Raw genomic sequence first — 18,278 nt, 5'->3', positions numbered from 1 at the left:
TTTTAAATTTTCAGCATAACAGTATTCCTTGTTTTTGCACCACGCCCAGTGCTCCATGCAGTCCATGCCCTCTCTAATACCCACCACCTGGTTCCCCCAACCTCCCACCCCTCGCCGCTTCTAAACCCCTCAGATTGTTTAAAGTTATTTTTTTTTAAAGTAATGAGTAGGATGATACAGAAGGAGGAACAGAGGGATACAAGTTTGTGTGAGAAGAAAGCCAAAGTGAGAGAATACAAAGAAGTCTGGGAGTCTGGAGCCTCAAATTTAAGCTCTGGTTTTGCGACTTACTCACCATGTGACCTTTGGTAAGAACCTTTCCTCCTAAGAACACTTAAAAGAAGCAGATGTATTATAAGGATAAAAGTTACAAAATGTTTTAAGTTCATGCACTATTTTTTATATTTTTAAAAAATTAGTATGAGTAGTACCCCTTTCCCTAAATGTACTGGAAAGGAATATAAGTTCTGTAGAGTCAACTGCCTAGGTTCTAATATAGGCTCTTCCACTTAGTTTTATAATCTTAGTCATGTATGTTGCTTAATTGTTCTGTATCTGTTTCATTATCAATAACATGGGAATGATAACACGACCTACCTCAGGGAGTTATTTTGAGGATTACTGAATTAACACATGTAAAACACATAAAAATAATTCCTGACTTCAGAAATTTAGCTATTTTAGTTTTTCTTAACTTGCTAGCCCTCCTATTTAAGCAGGCACTAAACTGCCCAGGTTTGTATTGGCTTTGAGATTTTCAATCACCTCAGTAACTCTAGGCCCTTTTTAATAATTTCTACAGTTCTGCTTTCTAATTCCTATTATAAGTGGTCAACTTCTTTCCACTACCTTCTTTGTGTCCCTCCACCTCCACTTTAATTCCCAGGCACTCAGCTATTCGGTGAGGATCAGTAGACTATAATAGAGGCAGTACATAATTAGGTCATCCCAGTAACCAGTCTTTTTAAAGATTTTATTTATTTGACAGAGATCACAAGTAGGCAGAGAGGCAGGAAGGGGGGAGGGGGAAGCAGGCCCCCTGCTGAGCACAGAGCGGATGCGGCCCAATCCCAGAACCCTGGGACCATGACCTGAGCTGAAGGCAGAGGCCTTAACCCACTGAGCCACCCAGGTACCCCCAGTCTTTTTAAATGGTAGCATAATGGCTGGCTAATCTGAGAAGCTGCTGGTATTGCTCAGTGGTTATAACACTGTAGTTATAAGCCAGACTCCCTGGGTATAAACACAAGCTCTGCTACTTCCTAGCTATGTGACCTTTGGGTAAGTTATTTAACCTCTGTGGGCCTATTTACCAAGGTTGTTATGAGAATTTAATGAGTTAATCCATGTAAGGTACCAAAATTTGGTACACGGTAAGTGTTATCATTATTATTGCTATTACTATAATTATTTCTTCTCGGTGGGGAGCCACTTTTACAATATAGACTTTTCCAATATAGCAACCTCAGAACAGACTATGACTAAAAGGCACCAACATTCTACCTGATTTTGGTGAAGTTCCTTCCCACCTCTGTGCCTCAGACACCTCATCCATAAAATGATCTGGTTGGACATGATGGTATCCCGGGTTCCATGAATTATAATATTTTACCACCTCAGGCCATTTCTATTCAGATTCTCTGTAGGTTCCAGATGTAATCAAAGTCCAGTAGCCTTTAAAAGTCTTCTGACTGTGTTTTTCATAGATAAGTTATTTTGTTATATGGTCCAGTGAAAACATAATTATAATATTTTGGTTTGATTGGAGATAGCAGCCAATTTGTGTAATGTTGTGGTTATTTACTCACTGTTTAATATAATTACCAGGTTTAAGGTTTGGGTAAGAAGAAAAGACTCACTCTCTACTCCAAATGAGGTTTTAGAATGATACTGAGAAAAGAAGTACCTAGTTGGGATCCAGGAGAACTGAATTTATGCTCTAACTCTATTGCCAGTCTGTTGTTTCACTCTGGATAAGTCCCTACCCTTTTCTAGGCTTTCATAAAAGAAAAGGGAGAGAGGAGTGGGCACAAAGAGCCAACAAGATCTCTAATCAATCTTTTTTTTAAGATTTTATTTATTTATTTGACAGAGAGCAAAATCACAAGTAGGCAAAGAGAGAGGGGGAAGCAGGCTCCCCGATGAGCAGAGCGCCTGATGCAGGACTCGATCCCAAGAACCCCAAGATCATGACCTGAGCCAAAGGCAGAGGTTTAAGCCACTGAGCCACCTAGGCGCCCCAAGTTCTCTAATCAATCTTAATCTAATTAATCTAGTAATCCCAATTAATCTTGAAAAGGAAAAAAAACCGAGGGCACTGCGTGGAAAATGAGAGGAAGCCATCAGGATGTTCAACAGATAACTTAAACTTTATAAATCCAAAATCAAGCTCTTGATTCCTACCCACCTCACACAATACCTGCTCTTACTTAAAATCTTCACCATCTCAGTAAATGGTAATCACTTTTTTTTTTAATAATCACATTTTTTCAATGCTCAGATCAGAAGCTGAGCAACCAGCCCTGACTCTTCTCACAATGAATACCTAACCTGTCAGTAAATGCCATTGGCTCTAGCATCAGAACACATCCAGAATCCAGCCACTTCTCTCTTCTACCAATACCACCCTGGTCTAAGCCACCATCACCTCTCGCCTAGATCACTGTGGTAGTCTCATCTACCTGGTTCCCCCTTGCTCTTACAGTCTCTTCTCCACAGACAGTAAGTCAGCAAACAAATGCATGTACTATCAAAAAGTGGTAGATGTTATGAAGAAGGATTCTTTTAAAATATAAGTCATTCATATTACTTTTCTGCTCAAAACCCTCCAATGAATTCCCGTATCAGAGTAAAAACCAAAGTCCTTTTTAAAAAAAAGATTTTATTTATTTATTTGACAGAGAGAGACACAGTGAGAGAAGAAACACAGCAGGTAGAGTGGGAGAGGGAGAAGCAGAATCCCTGCCAAGCAGGGAGCCTTTTGCGGTCCTCAATCCCAGGATCCTGAGACCATGACTTGAGCCCTAGGCAGATGTTTAAGGACTGAGCCACCCAGGTGCCCAAAAACAAAGTCCTAATGAAGACTTGTGATGCCCCTCATTAAGTCTGATCTCACATGACTCTCCATTTACTTAAACTAGCCATACAGACCCCCCTGCTGTCCTCCATCACACCAAGTGTGCTCCTATTTCAGGCCCTTTGTGCTTGTGGTTGCTTGAGTCTGGAATATTACAACCCAAGATCTCTCTGAGGCTCACTCCTTCATTTCCTTCATGTCTCTGCTCAAATATCACCTTCTCAGTAAGGCCTTCTCTGACCAACAAATATAAAATAGTCTCTCCCACAATTAATCTCTGTCTCCCACAATCTGTTAAGTTATTCTTTGTGACACTTAAGTCTCCTCTTACTACACTGTAAACTCCACAAAGGGAAGATTTTTGTCTGCTTTGTTCACTGTTGTATCATTGGTGTCTATTACAGAATTTGGCATATAAGTGCTCCATAAGTATTTGTTGAATAAATTCAGATTATAAAATAGGATGGTAGGTTATTTGCACCTAGAACTCTTATACATACCAATCCACCACGGGCGCCTGGGTGACTCAGTGGGCTAAGCCCTCTGCCTTTGGCTCAGATCATGATCTCAGGGTCCTGGGACTGAGCCCCGCATCTGAATCTCTGCTCAGCAGGGAGCCTGCTCCTTTCTCCCCCTCTGCCTGCCTCTCTGCCTACTTGTCATCTCTCGTTCTCTCTCTGTCAAATAAATAAATAAAATATTTTTTAAAAATATACCAAACTCAGTCTGGTGAGTAAGTAAGAGACACAAAAGCCTTACAGGCTTTAGCAGTTTCTATTATAGATACCAATTAAGGTTCCTTTGTCTCTCTGAATCTCCTACTCCCTATATATGACTTGACAGAAGTGGGATTGAAATAAAAGGAACATTTGATTTGAGAAAGAAAGAGTAAGATGGAGATCCTAGCTCTGTCACTTTGAAGCTGTTTGACTTTAGACGTGTTACCTAACCTCTCTGAACATAATATTTACAGTGGAAGTAACAATAGTATAAAAGTATGAAGAGTATTATACTTGAAACTTGGCTACATGTAGAGGGTAGAAAAGAGGATGAAAAGCAAGAATGGGATAAGAAACTGATCTGTAACTATAAAGTGCTATTGGAATATATCCAAGGTCACTGCTCCCAGCTTCACATTCAGAAAAAGGTATTAAGGAATCAGTGTTACTAAAAATGTTTTTCTGCACTTTGGGAAGGGACATTAAAAATAAAATACTAAGTACCACAATAAAGTAGGTGGCTCTGGCTCAAGTTAACCTGTACAAAGGCGGCCAGCCATTCCCAGGAAATTCCTGCCACAGGACAGTTGCAGCCCCTCCACCCCCCAGTGGCCAGATAGTGGGACTACACTTCCACAAGCAAAGAATCTACTCAAACCACAGAAAACAGAATCTATGATTGAAAGGGTGCGCACCATGGCATCTGGAGGTGGTATTCCTACTGATGATGACCAGGCGACTGGGCTGGAGAGGGAGGTCATGATAGCTGCATGGAAAAGACTGGACCCATACAATATGCTAGCCCCAAAGGCAGCTGCAGGCACCAAGGAAGACCCTAATTTATTCCCATCTATCACCAACAAGCTAATAGTGGGCTGCATCTGTGAAGAAGACAATAGTACCGTCATCTGGTTCTCCACAAAGGTGAGGCCCAGTGGTGCCCTAGCTGTGGAACCCATTACAAGCTGGTGCCCCACCAGCTGGCCCACCAGCTGAGCCTTTGCACTAACTTACTCAGAATGTGCTGTGAAGTTTCCTCTTTCCAATAAAAACAAGCCATTGCACTGGCTCGTTCTCCCACAAAAAAAAAAAAAAAAAAAAAGAAAAAGAAAGAAAGAAAGAAAGAAAGAAAAAGAAAAAGAAAAAAAAAGAAAGGGTGGACCATTTCAAAAAGCTACATCATCTAATTCAACAAAGCCCTTATTTAAAAAAAAAAATCTTTCATATGCCCCTTACTCCCAGAATTGTTTGATTTGTACTTCTCACTTCCCTCCCTTAATTAACACCCTGAAATGCCATTTATACAGAACCTCAAAGAAAGCCACTACGATCAAAGGAAACTCTGAGAACAGAATAATAATTCTTAATTTAACCACCCCACTAGATATCTTCACACCAAGAATAGACACACTCAATTTTAATTAATTTAATATCTTCATTAGCTCTCACACCAAGAATAGACACCCTCAATTTTAATTAATTCCTATTCCTAAGACTTGTATAGTCAAAGATACCAAAACATGTTCCCAGTATGTGCAATAATATAACCAAAGGAACTAAGGAAGAAACTAGTAACTAACTTAACTGGGGTGGTACTTCTGAAAAAAAACCAGAAATATACTTCAACCCCTTACTTGAGTTCATTCGTCATTGTCTTTAGAGACTTATCACTTCCCAGTGTTTGAAACATCCATCAAGACCTATAATCTATTGTTAGAGTTCAGTCATGCCCCACTTAATCCATAGAGGATAAAAGGCAGCCACTGCTAATACTGCTGACCAGCTCAGCCTAACTTGATACATTTCTTTTCAAATGCCCACATTTGAAGTCTGTGCCATACAAACCAGCATCTCATCATACCAGCATCACAGTGTAGTCATTCTTTGTTGTAGTTGTTTTAATGGTTATAAACTCCTTGAGGGCAGTAATCTCAAGATACTTCTGAATTGTGTCCTCTTTACCCTGACATCCTTATAGAACACAGCTAGGCATATAGCAGGTGTTTAATGAAAAGTGGTTGATGGATGTGTACTTTTTAAAAATCACTTTAATAAGGTCATCTATAAAGACAGCTGAGTCATGATAGGACCTTTTATTCAGTGGCCTGCAGTTTATGCACCATTATCAGGACACAAAAGCTGTAGCTAATTAGATATAACCCTTAGTCTAGAGTGTTAGTGAGGCCAAAGTTCAGTCCCTTTAGGTAAATTGTATCTCTGCTTCATGGTTATAGAGTCCATTGCCAAAAAGAAGTCCAGTTTATATGAAAGTAAATGAACCATTTCCTCATCTAGAAATACACACCAGAAGGAGTGGTGGCATTTACTTTATCCAAAGGACAGCACTTAAAAACATTAAATTATGACTCCAGCTGTTTACACACACCTAAACATAAACTAAATATAGCTAGTTATTTCTTTGGCCTAGTTTGCATTTGTTACTTCTTCATGTTAGTTTTCTATGTAGAAATTATTATTAATTCCTCATCTCCTTGCTAGTAGTTTCCAAATCCAAATACTAAAAGGGGACTATTAACTGCATAAACTTTATTAGGTTTCTTTCCTACTGTTCTTCAAGACCTGATAATTTTAGAGACGTTCTTCTATTCATCCAGAAAAGGGCTGGCATCACCAATTTCAATTTACAGCTGAAGAAATTTGAGAACAGTGTCCCTATGTGGCCTTCATATAGGCTGGGACAAAGTATGCTTTAACTTTAGTACAGCAACAGAAACCTGTCTGTTAAGTCCCAGAGGTGTTCAGAACTCAGGTACTTTCAGCAAGGTTGCAAGATACAAGGTCAATATACAAAAATCAATTCCATCGCTATATACTGGCAGGGAACAATTTCAAAGGTATATAAAGAAAACTATTTCATTCATGATAGCATTAAAATTAAAGTATTTAGGAATAAATCTAACAAAAGTACAAAATTTATACTCTTAAAACTACAGAACATTGCTGAAAAAGAGCTAAATAAATGAAAGGATCTCATGGTCACAGATCAGAAGATTTAACATTGTTGAGATGGCAGCACTCCCCAGATTGATCTACAGATTCAATATAAACTCTATCAGATTCTCAACTGGCCTCACACTTCCTCATTTCAAAACTTACTAAGTACCTAGAGTAATTAAGACAGTATAATATTGCTAAAAAAGCAGTGAGATATAATTCAGAGTCTAGAAAGAAAGAAAAAAGAAAACTTCACGTTTATAGTCAACTGATTTGATACAAAGGGTGCCAAGACAGTTAAATGAGGAAAGAATCCACAAGTGGTGTTGTGATAACTACATCATTTGTTGATATCTACATGCAAAAGAATGAAACTGAACCCTATTCACATCTTATGAGTTATATAAAAACTGAAAATCAATCAAAACCCAAAACTTAATAGTTAGGAAGGAAGCCTAGGTATGAATCTTTGTGACCTTCGATTAGGTAGACCTTTCTTATATATGACACCAAAATCACAAGCCACCTAAGAAAACAATAGATTGGACTTTATCAAAATTCAGAATTTTTGTGCTTCAATGAATGAAAAGACAACTCACAGAATACAATATATATTCACAAATCGTAATTTGTTACAGGACCTGTATCCAGAACACATCAAAAAAACTCTTAGAACTTGGGGCTCCTGGGTGGCTCAGTGAGTGAATCCTCTGCCTTCGGCTCAGGTCATGATCTCAGGGTCCTGGGATCGAGCCCCACATCGGGCTCTCTGCTTGGCAGGGGGCCTGCTTCCTCCTCTCTGCCTCCTCTCTGCCCATGTCTCTGCCTACTTGTGATCTCTGTCTGTCAAATAAATAAATAAAATCTTAAAAAAAAACCTCTTAGAAGTCAATAATAAAAAGACAAAAAGTCCAATTAAAAATGAGTAAAGGTTCTGAATAGAGACTTTTTCAAAGAAAATATACAAACAGCCAATAAGGACATGAAAATATGGGCAATGTTACTGGCTATTAAAGAAATGCAAATGACAAACCATTTTGAGATGGCACTTCACACACACTAAGGACAAATATAAAAAGACAACACATATTGGAAGGATGTAGAAACACTGGAACCCTCATATATTGCTGGTGAGATTGTAAAATGGTGCAGTCAATTATGAAAACAGTTTGTGAGTTCCTCAAAAGGTCAAACACAGAGTTACCATATAATCCTGAAACTCCATTCTTAGGTATGTACCCAAAAGAATTAAAAATATCATATTCGTATACCCACAAAACATTTGTATGAATTTTCATAAATGTCCATAGAAGTACTGGTCATAGAAGTCAAAGGTGGAAAGAACTATAATGTTCAACAATTGATACACAGGTAGATAAAATGTGATACATCTGTATGATGGAACATTATTTGGCTATAAAAAAGAATAAAGACTATAAAAAAGAATACTGATACCTGCCTCATCATGGATGAACACTGAAAATATTATTTTGTATGAAAGAAGCTGACCACAAAAGATCACATATGGCATGATTCCATTTAAATGAAATGTTAAAATAAGCAAACCCACTGAGACCAAAAGTAGATTGGTGGTTGATAGTTGTTCAGTGTTTGGCATCGGGGAGTGACACTAGATGACTAAAATATTTTATTTTATTTTATTGCATTTATTTTCTTTAGTTTTAGAGAGATATAACTGACAAATAACATTGTGTTTCAGGTGTACAACATAGTGATTCAATACTTGTATACATTGTGAAATGATCACCTCAGTAAGTCTAGTTACTAACTGTCACCATACAAAGTTACAAAAATTTGTTTTTGTTGTGATTAGAACTTTCGGGATTTACTCTTTTGGTGACTTTCAAGTATGCACTACAGTATTATTAACTTATAGTCAGCATGCTGTGTATTATACCCCTATGGCTATTTATTTTAAGATTAGATGTTTGTACCTTTTTGATTAAAAGATTTTAAAATAGTGGTGCTCGTTTCCCAACTCTGAATACAACTAATATACCAAAAACCTTTGAACTGCACACTTTTTTTTAAATACTGTATTTATTAATTTGAGAAAGAGAGACAGTGAGCATGAGTGGGGGGCAGGGGCAGAGGGAGAAGACGGCTTCTCGCTGAGAAGGGAGCCTGAATTGGGGCTGGATTCCAAGACCCTAGGATCATGACTTCAGCTGAAGGCAGAGGCTTAGCCAGGCATCCTGAGCAGCACATTTTTAAAGGATGAAAATGAATTATGTTTCAATAAAGCTTTTTTAATTAAAGTGGTTCTTTTTAAAGATATTATTTATTTATTTATTTATTTTTATTTTTATTTTTATTTTATTTTTTAAAGATTTTATTTATTTATTTCACAGACAGAGATCACAAGTAGGCAGAGAGGCAGACAGAGAAAGAGGAGGAAGCAGGCTCCCTGCCGAGCAGAGAGCCCGATGCGGGGCTCAATCCCAGGACCCTGGGATCATGACCCGAGCCTAAAGCAGAGGCTTTAACCCACTGAGCCACCCAGGCACCCCTATTTATTTATTTATTTATTTATTGACAGACAGAGATCACAAGTAGGCAGAGAGCCGGGCAGAGAGAGAGAGAATGAGAGGAGGGATCAGGCTCCCTGCTAAGCAGATAGCCCAATGTGGGGCTTGATCCCAGGACCCTGGGATCATAACCTGAGCAGAAGGCAGAGGCTTTAACCTACTGAGCCACCCAGGCGCCCCTCAGTAAAGCCTTTATTAAAAAATAAAATAAAATTCAGGTATTACCTGATCTAAATCCACGGCATTCTCAAGTAACCAGCTCTTCTAGAGTTTTAGGCTTATCTGGATGAGCTACTCTCAACCCTAATGTGGCCTGTAGGTTGGTAGCAGGAAATGGTTTAAGTGAGAAAGGCTGGTGGCACCCATGAGGGTGCAAGGGATTGTGCATTATTCACAGTCCTATCATTTCCATGCAACACCCACTGAAAGTAGCCCTTACTGAGCAACAATCTAAAACATCTTTCAGGCAGGCAGCTTATAGAAAAAAAGCTGGTAAGTGCTACTCTAGAGAAGTTTCTCCATATGGTAAACAAATATTACAGAAAACTCAACTATTTCTATACCCTCAAGGAGCAAAGGGTTGTTCACTAAGCATCCTCCTGGCCTACTCAAACTTATTTAAGTGTTAGCCAGTAAACTATAAGACACTGGGTCTTTTCTTTGAAAAGGGTGCTATAAATGTGAGATTTCATAATTCTCTTCAAATATGACAAATGCCAACCAATACTGGTAACTGTAGAGAGCATTACAAGGAATGGGAAAAAAAAATCAGCTTTGTGTTTAAAATGAGGATAATTTGGGGCTCCTGGGTGGCTCAGTGGGTTAAAGCCTCTGCCTTCTGCTCAGGTCATAATCCCAGGGCCCTGGGAGGGAGCCCACATGGGCCTCTCTGCTCAGCGGGGAGCCTGCTTCCTCCTCTCTCTCTCTGTCTCTGCCTGCCTCTCTGCCTACCTGTGACCTCTGTTAAATAAATAAATAAAATCTTAAAAAAAAAAGATGAGGATAACTTAACTCTGAATTCAACATTTCAGAACTTGATGGAAAGATGGTAGGGGAATTCTCAGGTAGAATAGCTTATTCAATATCTTTCTTTGTTTTCAAATGATTACTTTACATATCATCAGCATATTTATTGGCCCAGCCAGTCACTTCTAACAAGCATCCTCACACATAGATTTAAGTACTGCTTGTGAAAGTGTGGTGGAGGTCTGACCCAGCACAGTCTCAGTGAGGGTCTGGTTATTTTCAGGCTGTGAGAAAAGGTTGCCAAAATGGCAAGTAAACAGAGACAGATTAAAAGAGAGAGACAGCAGCTGGCAAAATACTTCATTAAATCACCAGGTCCTCAAGCCATCTAGTTTAGCTTCCTCAGGAACTCTTGAATCAGGCTCTAATCTGAAGCTAAAAAAGCCCAGCTATTAATTCTGCACTCCCCTCAAGTCATCTAGCCTTACAAGAAAGGTGCTGGGATAGATCTGATCGGTTACTCTCCGGATGTTTAAAAAAAACAAAAACAAAAAAACTTTAGGGGCATGCCACAGGTGTAATGAAGAAAAAACCCCAAAAAGTAGAAAGAAGTGTCTATGTTTCCATTTAGTTAAAAGCACGAAAGAAGAGAAATGAAAGAAAATCTGGGACAGGCAGCACTTGAGAAAGCTGCAGACAAAGAGAAAATGGTGGAGGTAGGGGGTGGGGAGAGGTTTCCTTTACCCTCTCTAACCAACCTCAAAAAACTTGATTTTTGTTTGCTTTTCATTTTTCAGAATCATGATTTCAGGTTTGATTATAAAATAAGTCCTTTGCTTACCACACCTAGCCTGCATTCTGTTCCCTGTTTGAGCAGACTTCCAAATGAAACTGATGGTCTTGATACCACCATGGAAAAATAAAATAAAATTGTCTAGGTCCCTAACTTCAACTCATAATCTCACCAAGAGCAGTCAGGGTACAAATAAGAGTCAGAATCCTAAGGATTCATTGTTTTAAATGTGTATATGCACACCAAGAGAGAAAATTATTACAGGGAAAAAAGACACTTAAAAAAGAAAATTTAATGTGCCCCCAAATTCAATATATTATATTGATATATCTAAGTTTACAACACAGAGAATGGAAGTCTGATGAGGTAAAATTAGCACTGGCAAGAAAGTGCCCCAAAGTGACCCCGCAATTGGAAGGCTACAAGCTTCTTGGAAAACATCTTTTACTGATGTTAACCTTTGGCCGAGCTAAAAGAGATACTCTGTGGACAACAAAGAGGAGACTTCCATCAGTACATCTTGCACATACTTCTAAATGAGATACTACCCAGTGTGGCTACTTGGTCCTCTGGTTCTGATCACTGGTACCCAAACATAACTCACTAGTTATTTGCTGACGATGAAGAAAGGATCCTTCTTTACAACATACTGACTCTCAAGGACTATGGACAGAAAGCGTCAGACTATCTTCGTTCCAAAGCAAAATTCTGCATTAGAAAATAAACTGCTCCTTGCAAAATAATCATAAAACTTACCTGATAACTGAAGAAGGGAGAGCAGATGTAAAGGGGATTAATAAAATGTCTTCTTCTTAAATAACTAAGAGGGAAAAAAGCAGGATTTGCCGATCTCAAAGCACTACAAAAATACTACCTATCATATAAAGACAGAACAAGTTACCAAGAGAAAAATTAAAATGTTCTTTTTGCATCCGGATAATTAATCTAAATCCCAGCTTTTATTCTGGCACTGTCTTCCTTGGGGCTCAACTCCCAAGAATATTTTCCATATTATTGTGCTGCTTGCTGAAATATAAAAGGTTTTAGTTCTGTCAAGTGGGCAGGTGGTCAATTAACAAAGTTGTAGTTTTGTTTGATCTCTGAAAGAAGACAGCTCCATTAAATAACATCAGGGTTGTACACAAGCCCCATCAATTTTTATTATTCCTTCTGTTCAAACCACATGCTAAATTAAGTTGTTGTTGTTCATTTTTGTTTTGTTTTAAAGGACCACCTTCAGATTCTCTCCTCCCGCCTCTCTCCTTTGAGCAGAAGCATTGTAGATGTAGAAGAACATAGAGTTATTCTAAAAGTAACTAAAGTTAACCCCCTCCTCCAATTAACTAATATGGATGAACACACACAATTGGGAAAGGGAGGAATCCGACATTATTTGAAGCTTCTAGAATTTTTAGATCTTTTAACTCGAATTTGCACACAATGCATGCAATATAGACAGGGTGGAAGTTTTCGCTTTGGCTTTAAAAATCTCCTGCCTTTCACCAAACTGTGCCCCAACAAAGTGAGGGAAAGAAAGAAAAAGTAAGAAAATGTCAACTTTTAGACTGGGGTTGGTTGCATTCTGATAAAACTGAAAATTTTTAACAAACTGACTCAACAATTTTCTATATCCTAGAAATGAAAATTCTCCTTCAACCCACAAGACAGGAATGCCAGTTTTCCCTTTCACCAGACTCTCAAAGCCAGTGCTGCAACCACAAACCGGTAAAGATTCATTATCTTTTACTTTCTTTGGGTACTGCTAAATTCTCACTATTTAACGCCATTAATTTAAGCAGGTCTTTCTAACAGAGAAAATCTCCCACTAAGACATGGGATGAAATAACCAAGCTTACTCCACACCTGATAGGAAGAACTTTTTGCTTTCTATAGCTACTTCCTGTAAATCTCAGGTTATATTTTCAAAGAAACACATCCCTTAACGAAGATGCGAAATTGTTCATTCCCTCCCTATTAATGAGTTAATTGTTGGGGAAGGTGTGCAGAAGAGAGAAGGTTCCAGTTTAGCATTATGGTTATGTAAAGAAGCACCTGAGACATCCCCATCCCTCAAAAAAGTTCATCGTAGAACTGACTAGCAACAACCCTAGGGGGAAAAAAAATTGACCATACCAAGTAAATCTGTTCTTATAAAATGAAGAAAACCTTTTATTCCACAGTATAACCACATTGCAAAAATATTTCAAAAAATACTAACTGGAAAACATTTTGATGACCTTTGAAAATCCTGTAAACTAAACACTTAAAATCTAATACTAGGATGTAAAGACTGGTAAGAAGCTGTTTCTTCAATAACCCTAAAAATAATATTTTATGAAATCCTATCCTCCTCTTTCTGTCCTAACACTGTTCTATCAACCTTCCAGGAACAAAAGCATCAGTGAAAGGAGGCAAATTGTTAGATTTAAGTCGCCAACGATGTGAAGGCCAACAAAGACATTTTGGAAAAGTCACAGATAAAACAAAACAGCTAAAACAAAACATAACAAGACATAACTCCAAGGGCACATAAGTACCCAGCACACCTAAGGAGTTAGTTCCTTGGTTAGTATTCCCTCTCTCACTGAGATAGACTAATATCTTTGTTGGGGTTGGGGAGAGGATCTTCAACATGATCTCCAATAAGCTCAACAAATGTGGGAAGAATTTTTAATAAGCAAGGTGAAACTGATCACCACTTTTCTCATATCCTAATTAAAACTCATGGGCAAAATTATGGCTTTAGGTCCCTAACAGTTCTTACTAAATTTGTTAGAGGTAACAGCTCATGTTTCAAAATACAAGCACATCTAATATAACACTGTAGGACAACATCATTTTAATTACAAAACGCAAGCATATTCTTAAAAATGAAGGAATATATGAGAGAGCCTCACTCCTCCCTCCTAAAAGCAATTTCTGAGCACACTGGAATAGCAGGAAATTCTTAAGTAAATTTTCCAACACTTTATAAGTCAGATTCAAACCTGGCTAAATTATTTATTTAAAAAAATTCTCCTCTTTTATGGGCCTGATACAAACTTGAAGTAGGGGACTGTGGATCTGTTGTACTCCATAGAGAAAATAAACAGTTTACAAGAGAAAACCGACTCAAGCAGCTACTTCCAATATGGTCAACCTGTGAGAGTAAATACTGCCCAGTGTTTACCTACAAAATTGTCCTCTCCTTTTCCTCTACCTTTGGTTGCTCTCCTGCCGGGTTAGATTCTCTCTGCCGACTCCAACCCTGGGGCAAGTCCTCAATTGTTGCCAGGGAATGTACTTCGCCCTGTCTTCACGGAGTGGCCCTTAGAAACCAGAGAACTCAGACCTTCTTCCCTTAATCCAGCACCTCCATTTTATCTCTTTGGAGGAGGCGGACTGAGAAAAATTTGGGCCGGTCTTTTTGCCTTTAACCTGCTAAGATGGCCACAGGCTGGAGGGCAAACCCTAACACACTCTAAGAGATGAAACTGCCCATATTTCCTGTCCGGGTCCTCAGATTTGGGAAGAGGGAGAAGAAAAATTACGGGAGGGCTTAAGAGCTTTATTTCTGAAGGTGGCTCTTACTATTGGATTTAAGTTGGGAGCCTTTGGGACATGGAGCACCATGAGGTACTGAGGATTTTAAAGGGCTAGAGGTAAGGGAGGTGTCCTTATGGTATCTGGAAGGGCACACACCAGCACCCAGGGGCCTCGGTGGTGGGGACTGGGGCACACAGTGGGGGTTCTGAGCACAATGGTCTTATCTTTGACAGGCTAGGAATACCCAGAAGTCTCCAGATTTAGGATGGCCTTATTTTTTATGGAACACTGTTGAACTCTCACAGGGTAGAGTGTTCCCATAGGTAGGAGAGGAAAGATACCCCAGAAGCCGACTAACTACATTCAAGACATGTCTAGGAGGAGAAACTTACCGCATGTCCCCATAGGGTCCAGAGTAGCTCTCCATCCAGGGGCTCATCTCGCTTTTGACACAGCTGGGACTTGGATAGGGAACTCTGCTCACCACACCGCCCGGATACCACACATCAGGTGGCGGGAAGTCACCTTCCTGGCCTGCCAAACCCTGAGGTGGCCGAGTGTAGCCATAGGGGGCTACAGACCCTGCCTCGCCAGCGCTGCCGCCTCCGCTCCCGCCGCAGGGCCCATACAGCTGGCCTTCTTCGGCTGTGAAGAGAGTGTGCCAGGAAGAGGAGGCGGTGGTGGAGGGTGATCCTGAGCTGGGTCCCGCTGCACCCCCACCATGCAGGCTCGACAGATCTCCGTAACGGCATTGTGCAGCGGCAGCCGCCCAGGCGCTGCCGTAGTCCAGCGGGCTTTCCAGCTTGATGCGGGCGTGAGGATGGGGAGGTGGCGGAGGGGGCGGCGGCCCGGCTAGGGCAAGCGGAAAGTTGTAGTAGTCGCGATTCTGATAAGCCGCCGCTTCATCTAGTGCTCCCGACTTGTAGAGAGAAAGGGTGGATGGCAGCTCAAGTGTTCCGGAGCCCCCGGCTTCACTCGTGCCCGAACAACCCAGGCTGTCGCCATCCAACCCTTTGGCATAACCTGCCTTGAAAGGAGAATACTCAGCAGTTTCTTCCGTGCCCTTGCTTCCGCCGTCATCCAGCAGAGAACCTTTGCATTCGGCCAGCGAGGCGCAGGGACGTACCGCGGGTGGACCTCCCAGGATTGGGGCATACATGCAATCCCCCCGAAGCTGTTCCCCAGGACTCAGATGCTCCAATGTCTCCACACCCAAGCCCATGGACACCGACACTGCCTTACACAACTCCTTGGCGCTGTCCGAGATGGTCGAACTGCCCCCTAGGTAACTGTCCTTGGACGAGGTGGGAGCACCAGCGGCCTCCCTCGCTCTCCCGCTGCTGCTACCTTCGGATACTACCTCCTGCTGCTGCTGAAGGAGTTGCATTGTGCCGGCCTCGCTCAGGATGTCTTTAAGATCGGTGGAACAGCTACTTAAGCCCGGGAAAGTGGGGCCCAGCAGGGACAACGTGGATGGGGCAGCTGAGTCATCCTCGTCCGGTGGTGCTGGCTGCTGCTGTTGCAGCCCCTTGCCGGTGGCTGAAGCAGCTCCAGGCTCTGGAACGCAGCCGCTCTCCGGATGGCCCTTGTGGGCTGACTGTTGTTGGGAAGGCTGCTGTTCCTCGTCCAGGGCCAGGTAACCTGTGGGGCCTCTTCTCTGGGCTTGGGGAGAGCCATCGTCACCCTGCTGCTGTTGCTGCTGCTGCTGCTGCCGAGAACTGGTCTCCTGCTGCTGCTGCTGCTGCTGCTGCTGCTGCTGCTGCTGCTGCTGCTGCTGGTGCTGCTGCAAACGGGCGCCGGGAGGTGCTGCACTCGCGGCCTCAGGGTGCCGTGGGCCCGGGTTCTGGATCACTTCGCGCACGCTCTGGAACAGGTTCTGGAAAGCTCCTCGATACGTCTTGGATGGCGGCCGGGGATAGACCCTCCCTAGCCCTAACTGAACCTCCATCCTTGAGCTTGGCTGACTCTTCCACCTAATTCCTTTATCCCGGTTCCCCTTCTCTAGCTAGGAGTTCAACAGGCTGCGATGCGGTAGTCCCTGCAGCTAATTGCCCACCTGCGGGAAGCTCCTGGGAAAGAAACTTGCAGGAATAACCACGCAAGAGCACTCTGTCAGCCTTGAGGTCTCCTGTACAGGAAAACAAGCACTGGACACGATCTGCCTTGCTACGCTCACAGCCTGCTCCTGAAATTTTGGGAGGGTAGAGTCAAGAGATGCCCAAGTCTCAAAGGAAACAAAACAAAAACAAGAAAACCCCTCTGCCTTCCAAATTCAGTGTCCACTGAAGCAGGTGCAAGTAGGAACCGGGTTATTCTCTTTATGCTTTATTTTGGGTTTGAGGGTTTGTTTGGTTAGGTTTGATTCTTTTTGTTTTCGTTTTTAATCGTCTACTGAAGCCCCCACTGCCCTCTGGCCTTTCATTGTTTGGTGTATGGTCCTGCAAAAGGGGCCGGCTGCTGCGTGCAGTAGGAGGTGGAAAGGAAATGAGGGGAACCTGGGGGCCCACCCCGCGTACCGCCTAACTAGCCCGGTCCCAGCTGCAGTGCTGAAGCGGCTCACTGGTTGCCCGGCTCCCCAAAGCCCTCTTTGCAACGTGCAGCTAGCTCGCCTGTTCGCAGCCAAAGGGAGTTACCTCTCTGCAAACTCGGGCTGGCAGCGTTGGGCCGACTGGGGGCGGGGAGTGGGTAGGGGGACGGGCAGAGAGGAGCTGGCAGAGGCAGCAACAGAAGAGGAGGGGGGGGCGGGGTGAAGGGGAGGAGGACAAAGGCAGCCCTCAGTCCTACCCGGCACTTTCCTCGCTTCCTCCGAGTCTCTAGCTGTTTTTAAAAACTTCACCGAAGAGGAAAGGGCAGCTCTGGGGCGGCGGCTTCGAGCCGCCACACTGGAAGAAGCGTTCGCTGTCGCTGAAACCCAGCTGGGGTTGACGCCGTACGTCCCTTAGGCGCCTGTCCTGCACTGGAGTGGCTATCTAGGTCGCTTTCCTCTGTTGCCTCTTCTGCCTCTGCGTTTGCTCCGGACCCTCCAGCTCTCCCAGCACGCTGGCTCACTGGGATCTCGGAAGGGGCGCTGGGAGGTGGAGAGCAAATGCAACAGTTTGCTAGTCGGTCCCGCCCCCGCCGGGCCGGCCTCCTTGCCTTCCCACCTCCTTTCTCCCTCCCCTCCCCTTTCCTTTTCTCTCCTCCCCTCACTGCGCGCTAACGCCTAGTGGCTTTGGAGAAATGAGTGCTGGCGCAGCGTGGGTGAAGGCGGGAGTGGATTTCTGTAGCCCAGGAGGGCCCTAGCTCCCTGAATACCTCTTACTTGCAGGGACCAGGTTTTAGGTGCCAGAGGTGAAGCTTTAACCAGGAGCTTTATTTTGAAGACAGGGCTAAGAGGAGCTCTTGAGTGCCAACACTTACAGATTTGGTTCTGAAGTCCAATCTCAAAGCAGACTCTGTGCGTGAGAGGAAAGGGAGTAGGTAGGGGCGATAGGAGTACCAGTGTCTCAGGAGAGGGACTATATGTTCAAGGCAGACAGAAGCACAGACCGGAGTGTCTCCTACAAACTGAGGAAGAAGCTATGGCCAAGGCAGCTGATACTTGCTGAAACCTCTCCAATTTCTCTGTAGGGGTAGATTGGGCCTTGTGGCAGATGCCAGTTGCTCTAAGAACCCTCTGCCTAATAACCAGAGGTCATTTCTACCCTCTTTTCTTC

The 18,278-nt window shown here is 42.4% G+C and overlaps 1 protein-coding gene across 2 annotated transcripts in view; it reads right to left on the bottom strand.

Moving 5' to 3' along the window:
• The window catches only part of AR (androgen receptor), a 206,626-nt gene extending 188,936 nt beyond the window's left edge, over nt 1–17,690 (bottom strand). Inside the window, exons 1-2 of one of the 2 annotated variants that reach the window (XM_032329948.1) lie at nt 16,371–17,690; nt 14,976–16,340 (exon numbers count right to left, since the gene is read on the bottom strand). In XM_032329948.1, coding sequence (XP_032185839.1) covers nt 14,976–16,340; nt 16,371–16,531 — 1,526 coding nt within the window. In that variant the 5' untranslated portion in view covers nt 16,532–17,690. Of the gene's footprint in view, nt 1–14,975 lie in introns of both variants that reach the window. The other variant, XM_032329947.1, reaches the window with a different exon arrangement.
• Nucleotides 17,691–18,278: the final 588 nt, after the last annotated feature.

The sequence above is a fragment of the Mustela erminea genome, chromosome X, assembly GCF_009829155.1.
Source record: "Mustela erminea isolate mMusErm1 chromosome X, mMusErm1.Pri, whole genome shotgun sequence".
Taxonomy (NCBI): Eukaryota; Metazoa; Chordata; class Mammalia; order Carnivora; family Mustelidae; genus Mustela; species Mustela erminea.
This window is presented reverse-complemented; position numbering and strand designations above follow the sequence as displayed.